The sequence below is a fragment of the Artemia franciscana genome, chromosome 18 (assembly GCF_032884065.1).
Source record: "Artemia franciscana chromosome 18, ASM3288406v1, whole genome shotgun sequence".
NCBI classification, from domain to species: domain Eukaryota; kingdom Metazoa; phylum Arthropoda; class Branchiopoda; order Anostraca; family Artemiidae; genus Artemia; species Artemia franciscana.
In genome coordinates, this window is record NC_088880.1 from 25,015,014 (window position 1) to 25,030,575 (window position 15,562).

Below are 15,562 nucleotides of genomic sequence, written 5' to 3' on the forward strand. Positions count from 1 at the left end.
AACACGTACAAACAAAATTATTCTGTTGTAAGTAAAGAGCGATATTGAAACTTAAAATGAATAGAAATAACCATGAAAATATAAACAATCTATCGCTTCTGAAGAAAAAAATTCTCATTATTTTCTGTGAAATATTGCATATTTCGAATGATTTTCAATCCCATATAATGGTAATGGAGTTAGGAACCTATTCATAATAATCTGGTTTCGGTGCTGAAATCTCGTGGGAAAACCCATTTCAACAATGGTTGTAAAATTTCGTGAACACTCGCAGCGCTTTTTGTCCCAACGCGTTGCGTTTTTCTGCACTGCTAAATTCTCACTTCCCCTTAGGTTCATTTTTTTTATCCTGATTGGCACTCTTTTTGGAGGGGGGGGTCAATCTGTAGTCAAAATTTGTATATCCATGAAAAGCTATGCGTCAATCCTATTTGAAGCCTGACACCCATTTAAAACTGTAAAGTAATTGAAGAGAAAGGTAAGAAAACGTGTGTTTATTTACATCAATCTAAATATACCTGTCTAATCTTATAACAGAGAATTGAATAAACATTTTGTTTATGAATCTTATACATTGTTGATTTTGGTTGGTACGAGTGGAAAGAAGGCTGTCTTGGCTGTTCTGATAGTTTGTCATGATTGAGATTAGGGAGAAACAATGGTAGGAAAGTGGAGTGACAGGAGGGAAGGGTGGTGGAGTGGCTGAGAGGTAGGGTGGTAGGGGAGTTGTGGTATTGGTGTGTTATTGAAATGATATTGTTGAAACTGTCTGGTTTGTTGTTTGGATCTTTTGTTCCTTTTTTTTCTTTTATTCGTTTTTTGGTACTTATTGTTTTATTAGAGCTGATGAAACGGACTAGTATCTTATGGTGCACGCTAGCAAAAACGTCATTATTTTGCATAAAGGGAGCGTATCTATTTTGTACAAATTGTTTTTCTGTTTGTGAATAAAGAAAGCTAAACCTAATAGAATGCATCTTGAAACACTGTCAAATGACAATTATACCACGTTTAATACCAAAAATTAGGCAACTTGTTTTTGCTTGGTTATTTAAATCGGAAATGTAACTACTATTTTCAAGTAGAGCTCAATACTTAAAAACTGGCGCCAGGGAAGAACTACTCTGATGATAAAAATTGACCTAATGCAAAACTTAGTCTATTTCAAAAGGCTAACAGCTTAGAATAGGTGTTGAATCAATAAACGATGGCAATACCCTTCCATTGAAGGTGTGACGTATCCCAAAAATATGTAACTTAGTGATCTTTTATTTGATAGTTCGGCTGGAACTTAATCAGCTCTGAGCTGAATAGAGCTGAGGAAACAGAGCTGAACAGCTTGATTCAACTCTGCATAATGTGTTAAAGGTTTTGTAAATGTCATATTAGCTATACTGAAACTGTTTTAAATATTGTTTGAAAATAATAATTTCCTTTGGTTTCTTTAGCGGTTTATATATTATGGTTTAGATATTTTTGTTAAGTGAACAGTCAAAGATAATTGGCATAAGCCTTGGAGAAATAATAAATCAGAAGTTGTTTATTTTGCTAGCCATGGAAAACGATGGAGATTTTTTTTTTTTTTTGCTAGCTTTAGCGAGCCTATAAATACGATCTCTTTTGTTCTGTTACAATTGCAGCTGAACCTGTCTTTAAACAGGGCGATATGAAGGGTGAATGCTCAATACGTTGGATTCAGATGGCTCAGGGTTGTAACAAGTTCGTAATAATGATATTATAGAGTCTGTTGAATTGAGTAAACAGCCCTGCAGTATTCTCATTGAGTTCATACTGTCTTCTAAGATTCGAAGTTCCGAAACTGGCACATAAAATTGAATCTTGCGCCCAAACACAGCATTTTTTTCGAAAGCCGAATATCGTAAATTTCTTATGATGAATAAAAGTTCAAGTAGAGATAAATCCTTTTAATAGACAGTGATAAATTTCACAAAATATATATTGCGGTCACATATGTAGTGAACGTTACCAGTAGCAATACTAAAATACAATTAAAAACAATAAATTATATACAAAATAAAATCGTCATGGAAAGGCAGTGTGATATTCGAAATTTCCTACGTAAATATCTTATAAAGCTTTTATTTTGGAACTAGCAGCGAAGACAGTCGGATGACAGCTATAAAAAAGGTGAAATTTCTGTAGGGTCTAGTCTTCTTCGAGAATCGGATAAAATTGACTCTTTCAATTTAGCCTATGCTATATCTAATTAGCTTGTTGATTTGCTGTGATGACACTACCTTCCCATTCTTTTACACTCCGTTTTAAACATTTGAGGCTTATGTTTTCGGTGGAATAATTGCTAGATACACGAACGCTAGCAGAGTATTTAATGCCTGTGTCTGTGGCAGTCTCCCTCCCCCGGAAAAAAAAATGAGAAATATTCTCATTTAAATCTATGTAAAGCAAGTCAGAGGGTAGTTCTTGCCCTCCAAAGGGTAGTTCTTGCCCTCCAAAGGGTAGTTCTTGCCCTCCAACCTTCTTTGTGATATTTTCTGGTGGTGCTAATTTGTAGAAGCTAATGAAATACTATGAAAAATTCTTTCAGTTTACTAAACTACCAAATTATTGTTTCTTTTTTCTTTTCAAGTCTGGAAATAATAGTTCTATGATCCAGACTGTTCTTGCTTCAACCCTCCAAAATCCAGATGGCATTGCTGTGGACTGGATAGGCCAAAACTTGTATTGGTGTGACAAAGGGACTGATACCATAGAAGTAGCTAAGCTGGATGGTCGTTTCAGAAAGATATTGATTCACAGTGGCTTGCAAGAACCTAGAGCAATTGCTTTAGACCCATATCATGGGTAAGACTTTTTTTCTTCTCTCCCTTTTTAAAGTTAGGATAAATAAGCCAAAAATAGTGCCTACTTTACTTCTGATTATTATTTTGTGTTCATTTGATTATTAGATTGCACTTTTTTCCTATTTCTTTGCTTGTCTCATTACAAGGTTTTTTTTATTACCATTGTACATTCATAAAGAAAAATTACAAACAAAAAAGAATAATATGGTAACCACAAAATAAATGATATATTAAACAATTCGTCGTAACGAACTGTATTTAATTTAGAACGTAAGTTTGAATTTTGTCCTAATTCTTTGAGAACGACTCCTGAAGCATAAGGGTCGTTTAATCAGAACAATAAGAAGCTTTTTTTAAAAGTACTAGAAAACTTTAGTGTGAAGAGCGAGGTGCTGTGGAGGGGACAACCCCGCTCATATATGTATTAATTTCTGTTCGTTTTAAGTTTTAATGTTGGTGCTTACTTTAAGTTCTCTGAGTCTAGAGAGGGGCACCAATTTCCGAAAATTTCGTGGGAGGGAACAATAAAACAATTAATGTATTTCTGAAAATATAGGTATGTACTGTTTCTTTATGAAAACACCAATAGAAATTTCTTGTCAAAACTTGGTGGAGGTTAGGGTGACTCCATCTTATATCATCCAGAATAATGAAAATCCTAATGTCTTTTGAGGTGACTGGACTGAGGCAGGAAGCGTGCCTGGACTGAGCAAATTGAAGCCAGCAGTTGTTTTATTGGCTACTGAACTTATTGTCTACCATCTGCATTATTATTGTTCATCATATTTTTTTTTATAGCTAAAGCCCCTTCTCCCACGCACACATACCTAACCAATGCTCTTCATTTTTGTGGCCAATTTTCGAGCCAATGCAAGCTCAAATATTAATTACAACCAAGGTCGTATCCAGGGTGGGGAGTACCAGGTCTGATCTCCCCCCCCCATCTTAATTTTTGTCTAACTCGCAAAAAAGTAACACAAATGTTTATAAACAACTTTTTGGTGCATTTTGTAATATTTTTCTGTGTAAAAAAAAACTTGGAAAAGAATCCCCCCCCCCCTACAAAATCATGGATACACTCTTGAGTATGAATTGTCTTAAATTGTTATCATCTTCTTTTCTTCTTTTTTTATTATTGGCAGTATGGGGCTATGAAGTACACAAAGTATAATTTATTGGTGTTAGACAGAAAATATGGAGCCCAAATGAGCTTTAAATTTGAAGTTTGAAAATAAGAGGTTTTAAAATGTTATTCGTGAAAATAGGTAAGGACATAAAATGGTCTTCATGACCATTTTGCTTGAAAATAAGGGTCGGTTTTGTTAACACCTATGCTTATAGATATTTTTTATGGCACTTGGTATTAACCAAGTGACATATAGCAATCGCCAATTCTGTCGGTCTGTCGGTCCCGGTTTTGCTACTTTAGGCACTTCCAGGTAAGCTAGGACGATGAAATTTGGCAGGCGTATCAGGGACATGACCAGCTTAAAATAGAAATAGTCATTTTCCCAATTTGACCATCTGGGGGGGGGGCATCTTTGGCCGGTTAATTCGTAAATAATAGAAAAAATGAAATATCTTTAACTTATGAGCGGGTGATGGGATCTTAATGAAATTTGATGTTTGGAATAATATTGTGTCTCGTAGCTCTTATTTTAAATCCCGACCGGATCTGATGATATTGGGGGGAGTTGGAAGGGGGTAAATCTAAAATCTTGGAAAACACTTAGAGTGGAGGGATCGGGATGAAACTTGGTGGGAAAAATAAACACAAGTCCTAGATACATGATTGACATAAATGGAACGGATCCGCTCTCTTTGGGGTAGTTGGGGGGGGGGGTGTTATTTCTGAAAAATTAGAAAGGGATGAAACTTGGTGGGAAAAATAAACACAAGTCCTAGATACATAATTGACATAAACGGAACGGATCCGCTCTCTTTGGGGTAGTTGGGGGGGGGGGGGTATTTCTGAAAAATTAGAAAAAACTAAGTATTTTTAACTTACGAACGAGTGATCGGATCTCAATGAAATTTGATATTTAGAAGGATATCGTGGCTCAGAGCTCTTATTTTAAAACCGACCGGATCTGGTGGCATTGGGGGGGGGGAGTTGGGAGGGGGAAACCTAAAACCTGGAAAACACTTAGAGTGGAGGGATCGGGATGAAACTTGGTGGGAAAAATAAGAACAAGTCCTGGATACATGATTGACATAAACGGAACGGATCCGCTCTCTTTGGGGTAGTTGGGGGAGGGGTTAATTTAGAAAAATTAGAAAAAATGAGGTATTTTTAACTTAAGAACGGATGATCGGATCTCAATGAAATTTGATATTTAGAAGGATATCGTGTCTCAAAGCAATTATTTTAAATCCTGACGGATCTGGTGACATTGGGGGAAGTTTGGGGTGGGGGAACCTAAAATCATGGAAAACTCTTACATTGGAGGGATCGGAATGAAACTTGGTGGGTAAAATAATCGGAAGTATTACATACGTGATTTACATAATTGGAACGGATCCGCTCTATTGGGGGGGGGGGGGTTAATTCTGAAAATAAGAAAAAATGACGTATTTTTAACTTACGAAGGAGTGATCGGATCTTCATGAAACTTCTTATTCAGAAGGACCTCGTAACTCAGATCTCTTATTTTAAATCTCAACCGGATCAAGCCTAATTGGGGGGGGGGGCAGTTAGGGGGGCCGGAAATCTTAGAAAATACTTAAAGTGGTGAGATCAGGATGAAACTGGATGGGAAGAATAGAAACCTGTCTAAGATACGTGACTGACATAACCGAACCGGATCTGCTCTCTTTGGTGGAATAGGGGGGGGGGGGTAATTTTGAAAATTGAGGTATTTTTAACTTACGAAAGAGTGACCAGATCTTAATGAAATTTGATATTTAGAAGGATTTTGTGCTTTAAAGCTCTAATTTTAAATTCCGACCAGATCCTGTGACATTGGGGGGAGTTGGAGGGGGAAACCGGATTTTTTGGAAAACGTGAAAATTGGGGTATTTTTATCTTACGATTATATGATCGGATCTTAATGAAATTTGATTTTTAGAAGGAATTCATGTCTCAGAGCTCTTATTTCAAATCCCGACCAGATCTTTTGACATTGGGAGGAGTTAGAGGGGGGAATCTTGGAAAAATACTTGGAGTGGAGGAATCGGGATGAAGCTTGGTGGATAGAATAAACAAATGTCCTTGATACGTGATTGACAGAATCCTACTGGATTCGCTCTCTTTGTGGGAGTTGGGGGGAGGGTTCAGTGATTTGGCGAGTTTGGTGCTTCTGGGCGTGCTAGGGCGATGAAAATTGGTAGGCGTGTCAGGGAGCTGCACAATTTGACTTGATAAAGTCGTTTTCCCAGATTCGACCATCTGGGGGGCTATAGGGAGAGGAAAAATTAGAAAAAATTAGGTATTTATAACTTACGAGTGGGTGATCGAATTTTAATGAATTTTGATATTTAGAAGGACATCGTGACTCAGAGCTCTTATTTTAAATCCTGACCGGCATTAAGCCTCTTATTTTCCTTTTTAAATCAGTCTATTGATTCATAGAATTTTGTTAGAGCTCATACCATATGATCTCTTGGCTCTTAGCATTTCTCGCCTCGTCACAAGTGTCATATGAGCTCTTAGCTGTTGTTAATACTTCTAAATTATGCTTTATAATAATTAACAATTTGATTGCATCATTTTGTTTATCTTCTTCACCTTTCATTATATTTTTCTTGTAAAAACTTTGAATTGGATCAGGTATATTTGAATAAAGTCAATTTATCTTATCACAATACAAGAATAAGTGGTGCTTAATCTCTTTCTACTATTTTTGACTATTATAGACTTGGTGATTGACATTGATGAGTATCTTTGTTTATTTCGCAAAGGGTCCTTAATTTGTGTTTACTGTTTTTGACTATTATAGACTTAGTGATTGACATAGGAGAGTGTCTTTATTTATTTTTCTTAAACATAGTCTATTATTATATGAAAGTTCAAAGGGTCCCTAAGAAACCCCAAACTTGTCTCCAGGGGTGTATCTTTAGAATTGGGGTGATCTCATCTCTCTCTATCGGTTAGCTTGGGTGCAGTTTTACTTTCATTTGTTGCATCTGCAGAGTAAGAAAAAATGTTATTACTACTACTAACAACACACTACAGCACCAAGCCACCTGGTACCAACACATCTCCGCACGCTCCTCCTCCATCTCAGTATATTGAAAGCCTCCCTCTTTAAAGAAAATAAATAAGTAAAAATAATATTCAAGTCTTAGAAAGATTTTTCTGTTATACTTCTTTTCTTCTTTTTTACAAGAGCTGATTCATGGAGCTACTAACCCTTATTGTACAATGAATTCTGGCGTTGAGATCTCATCGATAAGCAAAGATTTTGAAGTAGGCCAGTCACGATTTTATTGTCTTTTCTTTTCCGAGACTCTGCAGAAACTCAACCACTTGAATGACAAAAGAAGAAATACTGTTTCCAGACACATTTTTCAGAAAGATAATAGCTTGAATTCAGCAGCATCAATTTACTCATTGTTTTCGGGTCCAACACAATTTTTTTATATTTTCTTGAATTGTTCCGGGTTATTTTGGTCCTCGGTCATCTGAATTACCCTTACTACATGCCTATCTTCCTTAGTTCTGCCCTAGAGTAGTAGACCATCATGAAGAATTGAAAATAATCATTTTTTACGCAACTCCGAAAAACCTATGCCAGCTTTGCCTCTCACAGAGACTATCTGTCTTGGCTTTGCTCTACTCTTTCAATTCTTTGATCACTTTGACCGAAATTTTCGCTTTGACTAGACCAGTCATATGACCCCTTCATGTTTTAATCTTTATATTCATTTAGATTTCTCACCAATTAATATAGATTGGAGGGGAGGAGAATCTCGGCAAAAGATTTTCGTGTTGTCATTATTCTATTTTTTCCTTCTTTTATTGTAGATAGTCATGAAAAATACGAAATAACCCACTTTCTAGAACTATAATGAGAGACAGATTGAGATGGCTATGACACGTTTTGCCCGTGAAGTATGACAGGTTACAAAAGCTCGTCCTATTCGACCATTCATTTCGGGCCAAACGTAAAGCAAGTCGTCACCGAGCGTATTAGGAAGGGGTTGTAAGAAAGGATTTAATGGAAATTGGAACTTCTTAAGAGTGGGTAAACAGTGAGTGTTTGAATAGATTGGGATGGGGGAAGAGCGTGTGCAGCTGTGCTGATCTCTGGCGGCTTGTTGCTGTAGTGAGTTGTTAGTAGTAATCTGACTTTACTTCGTAAAATGAGGCTCCAATAAAGAACACCCAAGGACACGACTTTTAGTTGACTGCCACTCTCCACTTATCTTCGTAGGATTCTTACAAGCATATGAACAAAGCGTGAGCCAAATTCTCGGGACTCTGCAGAAGTTAATGTTTATTTAGTAAAAAAAAAAAATAAAATAAAAAGGGAGGGAAAAAAATAGGACTGTTTGGAACAATGATTCTCAACATTTTTAATTTCACGGGTTCCTCGTAGTATGCTCTCTTGATCTTTAATTTTGCGATTTTCTTTTGCTTTAGTATTTTCATGGGCTTTTAGGCAGGGCCACATCCATGGTTTTGTTAGGGGGGGGGGTGTACCAAAAAAATCTACAAACCGCAGCAAAAGTTTTTCCGCTTTTGTACGAGGCAGGCATACAATTTTATTTTTGTTGTGAGAGGGGGGGGGGTTCAAACTGGGTACCCTTCCCTCCTGGATACGGTCATGGCTGTATGTAAAATAGTTGAAACCTATTCATTAATAAATAAATTCTACTTTCGAATATAAGCGTTTTTGTCTCACCAACTTTGACCGCTTGTGTACGGGGTCAACCCTACCCCCCAGGAAGCCGGACCTATTAGTTTGAAAAGGATGGTTTGAATGTTAATTTTTTTTTCCCCTGACAATATTTAAGGTAGGATAGAAGCCATTTTTTCATTATTGTTTTCGAAACTAAATGCATGATTGTTTTTCCATGAAAGGGTAAAACTTGCCCTCTATAATTTTGAAATTGAAATGACACAATGGACACAATACACAAATTGACACAATTGACACGAATGACGCAATAACACAATACAATAGCTATTTTAACTCTTCATGTTTGAGATTTTTAAGCTGACTTGTGAAAGCCTAATAGATATATAGAGCTACAAGAGTCTAACTCTGTGAAGCTTTCACAACTTGCCCTTTATAATTTTGAAATTGGCAGGATATACTTGATACAATAGCTATTTTCTTGTTCTTTTAGATTTAGAGTTGACTTACGAAAGCCTAATAGAGTTTTAGGGTTATTGGAGCCTAACTCTATTAGGCTTTCACAACTTGCTCTCTATAATTTAAGATTGACGTCACATACTTGATACAATAGCTCTTTTCTTCCTATTCTTCTTTCAGATTTTAGAGCTAATTTGTGAAAGCCTAACAGAGTTACAGGATTAGTAATTTGTAATTACTCCTCTTACTTAGGTACTTATATTGGAGTGACTGGGGGAGTTCACCTCACATCGGAAAGGCGGGAATGGATGGATCTGAACAACGTGTAATTATAGACACCGCTCTTGGCTGGCCTAATGCCATTGCAATTTCCTACGAGACAAATGAACTCTTTTGGGCGGATGCCAGGGAAGATTACATAGCCGTTGCTGACCTTGAAGGGAAAAATAGAAGAATTGTTGTGAAAAGAGGTATCTAATCATAATTTGTTTTTTTTATTATGATTACGAGGAGTAATCATAAATGGTAATTATTACATAGATTAATGTCCGTTATTTGACGAAAACCTTGAAAAAATTGCGAATTTTGATAATTACCTTCGCCGTGTCTTTGATAAGAAGATGCTTTATTGAACTAAGAGATGACGTAGATATAGCTTTAAGAGATGAATAAAGTAGTTTCAGAAAAAAAAATTTTCACGCTTAGATGAGTAATTGCAAATTGTCTGAATCATCGGAACCTCTATAGTTCTGATTGTTATAAGTGTTGAACAAGCATTTGTTTCAGCCGATGGAGCTGCTTTACTCAATTGAAAATAAATGAAATTGATTTAAGAAATGAAAATAAAAAATAAACCATGATATTAAAGCTTAAAACAAGTAGAAATAAAGTGATATTGTAGTTTCAGGCATAGAACAGAATTACTATGAGGGAATAAATGAAATCTAAACCAGACAAGGATACCCAAGTCAAGTTTAGCAATAACAGATATTAAGGCTGAATAAAAGTAATCTAAAACAAACAGAAATTAAACTGCATAATCAAGTCAAACTTTAATAAAACAAATATTACTACAAGTGAATAAATTGAACACATAACAAACTTAAATAAAACAAATTAAAATGTATAACCAATTAAAAACCAGAACAAAATAAAAAGTTTATATAGTTTATATAAAGTTTATTATATATATATATATATATATATATATATATATATATATATATATATTTACATATATATATATGTATATATATATTTACATATATATATATATACATATATATATATATATATATATATATTTACATATATATATATATGTATATATATATATATATATATATATACATATATGATTTATGAGTCTACTGCTCAGTAGGGACCTCCCCAGGCAACTCAGCGTGTCCCCAGTTGGCGATAGGGAAACGCCCCACAAACATGTAGGGCATTATGTCTCTCCTAATTCTTCTAGGCTTAGTCTGTTTTGATGGGCATTTTCGGGCTGAAAAACCTCTTCCTAGCTAATTTATCTACTATGGGTTGCTTCCCCGTAGTAGCATAATATCTATAGGCACGAATATATAACGAGTCGGACGTATAATGAGGCTTAAGACTGTCTGTGCAGGATTTCGATTCTTGTTGATTGAAGAGTATCGCTAAGTGCTGAAATCCATGCTGTTACCAAGATGGGCCTAGTATTGTGCAAAGCCTCCATTCATTCTGGGGGTCCCAGGGACTTTTTGCCGGCCAATTCTAAGCCGGCTTAAGAGCTTCAGTGTAGACTTGAGAAGATGTGTTGGTCCCCGTCCTGTACTGGTATCCGGGACCTTTGCTTTTCCTGAGGCCAAAATAATTTCAATAATTTAAAGAACATTAAAATTGGAATTTGGAATATTACGACGTTAAAAAATAACTATTGTATCGACATTTTGACAGACGAATTCAGACGATTCGAACTCAACTTATTAGGACTTTCAGAAACTCATATCACAGGGGTAGGAAGCATGAAATTAGGTGATATAGAATTTGTTTACTCAGGCAGTAAGGACGGGGTACGTAGACAGGGAATAGGGCTCATGATGAACAAGGAAGCTGCTAAGTCTTGTTTAGGCTGTGAAGGTAATAATAATAGAGTACTAATTGCTCATTTTATGACCAATTTTAATGTTCTTTAAATCAATTCAGAGTATCAGTTATATTAATATATGCCCCTGTAGAACCGACTGACAGAGGTACTAGCAACTCAGACGAATTTTACTGACAGGAGTTACAGGAGTAAATAGATACGGTCCCAGGTAGAAATATAATGTTTTTATCTGGAGATTTTACCCAGGTTGGTAGAAATGGGGATAGATGTTATCCTTGTCTTGTTAAACTTGGTGCAGGAAAAGAAAACTTTAATGGCTACAGACTGTTGCAATTTTGTAGGTATAACAATTTAGTTAAAACCAATACGGTGTTTCGTCATATAATGGCCCATAAGTTAACATGGTATTCACGTGATGGTAAACAGCAAACCTTATTATGTTATTGTAAACCGAAGACTGGCAGGACCACTGCAAGTTACTAGGGTATATAGGTTTGCTGTTATTAATGCTAAAAGTAAACTTCGCCATCTGGTTGTGTCTAGGGTTAATTTAAAGCTGAAATTTCGGAAGGATAACTACTTCCCGGAAAGTTATTATGTTGACTGACTCCAGGATGAGTATTTGAGAAACACGTTTCAGGAACAGTTAAATACAAAACTGGAGAGTTTAAAATTTGACAATGTGGAAGATAAATATCAAAAACATGAAGAACAGTAGGGAATTCTTTTCATTAGAAAGTGGAATACGAATTTGAATGAATATTTTGGCCCTATGTCCAAGGACCGTCCTCATCAAAACATAAATATATAAAAAAGACTCACAACAACATACGACCATTAAGATTAAAATGAAAAAAATATAAACAATTTCAAAACATTCTCAGTATCCTTACTTCAGTGAAGTTCAACCAGGACTGATGAATAAAGTGAGGTGAAACAAGGCAATTCAATGAAATGAAAGAAAAATTAATAAAAACACGTTTTGATTGCTAATCTTGCCTTTTTGGCAGCTAACCTCAAAGGTATTTTTGTAAATGGTTCCGTGTTAATGTCTAATGGGTTTTTTAAATATTTTGTAAGACTGTTTTTAATTAATTTTGTGCATAGAGCATTTAGTGAATATTTCCACAAGTCCCTACTTAAGGAAATATTATTATTAATCTCAAGTCTGATTTTAATTGGTTCTCGAACAACCTGCTTTATGCCTAGGTCATTGGTAATAAGGACGGATTCTTCACAAAGTATTTTGTGACTAGGGTTTTCAAATACATCGCTATTTATTGTGGAAGATGGTTTGGATAATTTTAGGAAAACAATTTGTGAACTTGCTGAGGGTGTCTTGGGGGAGAAAATTAGGACCGCAGCCAGGAATACTAGTGAAACAGCTTTGTGTTTAATCGAGAGGAGAAGGGACTTGGTCAAGAATTATCGGAGTGATAGATCATATGAAAGCTTCAGTTATATAGATTTTGAGCAAGCGTTCAATTCTGTCGATAGAAAGGCTTTAGCAAAGGTCTTATTCTTGTATGGTATACCAGACAAATGCATTAAAGTGATTAGTGATTTGTACGAGAATAATACTGCTTCTGTTACAGTAGGAATATCTTTGGAATACCTCCACCACCCATTACCTTGTACACTTGATTCACACGATCCTAAGTGAACTAGAGAAACTAAATGTTTGGCTAAACCTGGTTTTAGTCGATTTCTAAAAAGCGTTTGACTTAGTTGACCACACTATCCTAATTCGTTTACTACATGATAACTTTGAAATTGACCCACTTTTAGTAAATATTGTTATATCGTTCCTTTCAGACAGATCACAAGTTTTAAAATACAAAAATACCTTCTCTAACCCCCTCCTTAGGTACTGTGGAATACCTCAAGGAACCTCATTGGGACCACTATTATTTCTTGTCATGATTAACGAAATTGGCAAGGAATTCCCCCAAAGATGGAAATATGTGGATGACTTGTCGATCCTTGAAGTATGTCATAGGAATATTAAAAGTGACCCCGTTGAAATCCTAACCCAATATTCGGATGAATCTAAGAATCTAAATATGACAGTAAATCCCACTAAATCCTGCTTTTTGCGACCCGATCCCAAGCGAAATGCTAGTGAAACATGTTAAGCTTCTTGGTGTCAAAATTTCTAATGATCCTAAGTGGAACACACATGTTTCCAACATTGTTAAACAAGCAGATGTTTCACTATCCATTTTTAAGCTGCTAAACAAATTTAATTTCCTAAGATACATTTCCTCCGTGTTTACTTATCCTTTATCAGGCCGTTATTGGAATATGCATGTCCGGTCTGGCATTCGCAACTTTCAAATGAACTTGACAAAATCGAGTCGGTCCAGAAGCGTTCGCTCAGGATCATTTACAAAGAAGGCAAAATTCCATACTCCTTCCTCCTTAAAGCTGCACGCATTACCACCTTAAAAGAAAGGAGGGAAAAAATTTGCCTGCTTTTCGTTAAATCAGTCATTTCCAATCCCCGTACTGAGGACTTACTCCCTGATTTTCACAATCCCATTAGACTCCGACTCCCCCGGTCAGCCTCCTTAGCAATCCCAACTTACTCTCCGACCCATGCTGTTACAGAAAGTTTTCGTAAAAGTTTTATACCCTTTATTCTGGAACACCTTAATAACAATTCGTGATTATGTACTTGCCAAATTCCCCTTTTCCTCTATTGTCTTTTTTTATTTACTGCAATGTTTTTGTAATTTAATTGTTAAGTTTAGTGATTTGCTCTTTATCTTTGATGATTTTTCTTTTTTAATTCCTTTTAATTTTAAGTGTTTGACTTAATATACTGTTTTGAATTTTTTTTTCTTAGCTTTTACTGACATATAAAGCGAATTCGGCTCTATAGAGCTTGTGATAGTCTTTTGAAAATAAATATTATCTTACCTAAGAGCAAAAACGCAAAGTTTTTTTCCTTTGATTAAAATTTTTTGGAAGAACAAGAAGATTTCACTCAGAATTAAGATTTGAATGCTAAAAGCCACATTAATGGCAGCTGTGAAGTAAGTCGCAATGTGATTTTTACTCAAAGTGGATGTATGTCTTGTGCCATATCTTTTCAACGCAAGGATGGTGTCCTTGATTGAAAATTAGTAGAAATGGAACGATAAAACTTAGAGTTATTCTCAAGATATTCTAGTTCGGATTAGAAGTCTCTGATTAGAAGCTACTTAGGGCTTAAAGCCACAATACCTCTGAGAAATATTAAAAAAACAAGAGCTAAGAGCTCATATGGCACTTGTGACGAGGAGAGAAGAGCTAAGAGCCAAGAGATCATATGGTATGAGCTCTAACAAAATTTTATGAATCAATAGATTGATTTTAAAAAGGAAAATAAGAGGCTTAATGCCGGTCAAGATTTAAAATAAGAGCTCTGAGTCACAAAGTCCTTCTAAATATCAAAATTCATTAAGATCCGATCACCCACTCGTAAGTTATAAATACCTAACTTTTTCTAATTTTTCCTCTCCCTTTTGCCCCCCAGATGGTCGAATCTGGGAAAACGACTTTATCAAGTCAAATTGTGCAGCTCCCTGACACGCCTACCAATTTTCATCGCCCTAGCACGTCCAGAAGCACCGAACTCGCCAAATCACTGAACCCCTCCCCCCAACTCCCCCAAAGAGAGCGAATCCAGTACGATTCTGTCAATCATGTATCAAGGACATTTGTTTATTCTATCCACCAAGCTTCATCCCGATTCCTCCATTCCAAGTATTTTTCCAAGATTTCCCCCTCCAACTCCCCCCAATGTCAAAAGATCTGGTCGGAATTTGAAATAAGAGCTCTGAGACATGAATTCATTCTAAAAATCAAATTTCATTACGATCCGATCATCTATTCGTAAGATATAAATACCCCAATTTTCATGTTTTCCAAGAATTCCGGTTTCCCTCTCCAACTCCCCCGAATGTCACAGGATCTGGTTGGAATTTGAAATTAGAACTTTAAAGCACAAGATCCTTCTAAATATCAAATTTCATTAAGATCTGGTCACCCTTTCGTAAGTTACAAATACCTCAATTTTCAAAATTACCCCCCCCCCCCAATTCCACCAAAGAGAGCAGATCCGGTCAAGTTATGTCAGTCACGTATCTTAGACAGGTTTCTATTCTTCCCATTCAGTTTCATCCTGATCTCACCGCTTTAAGTATTTTCTAAGATTTCCGGCCCCCCCCCCCCAACTGCCCCCCACCCCCCGATTACGCTTGATCCGGTTGAGATTTAAAATAAGATATCTGAGTTACGAGGTCCTTCTAAATATGAAGTTTCATGAAGATCCGATCACTCCTTCGTAAGTTAAAAATATGTCATTTTTTCTTATTTTTTAGAATTACCCCTCCCCCCCCGCAATT

At 36.0% G+C, this 15,562-nt stretch overlaps 1 protein-coding gene across 3 annotated transcripts in view; it reads left to right on the forward strand.

Annotated features, from left to right (window-relative positions):
* The window catches only part of LOC136038798 (low-density lipoprotein receptor-related protein 1-like), a gene marked incomplete at its 5' end in the record, with an annotated part of 269,617 nt that overhangs the window by 142,306 nt on the left and 111,749 nt on the right, over positions 1–15,562 (forward strand). For all 3 annotated transcript variants that reach the window (XM_065722181.1, XM_065722182.1, XM_065722179.1), the window contains 2 exon segments: positions 2,609–2,823; positions 9,335–9,552. In XM_065722181.1, the coding sequence (XP_065578253.1) occupies positions 2,609–2,823; positions 9,335–9,552 (433 nt within the window).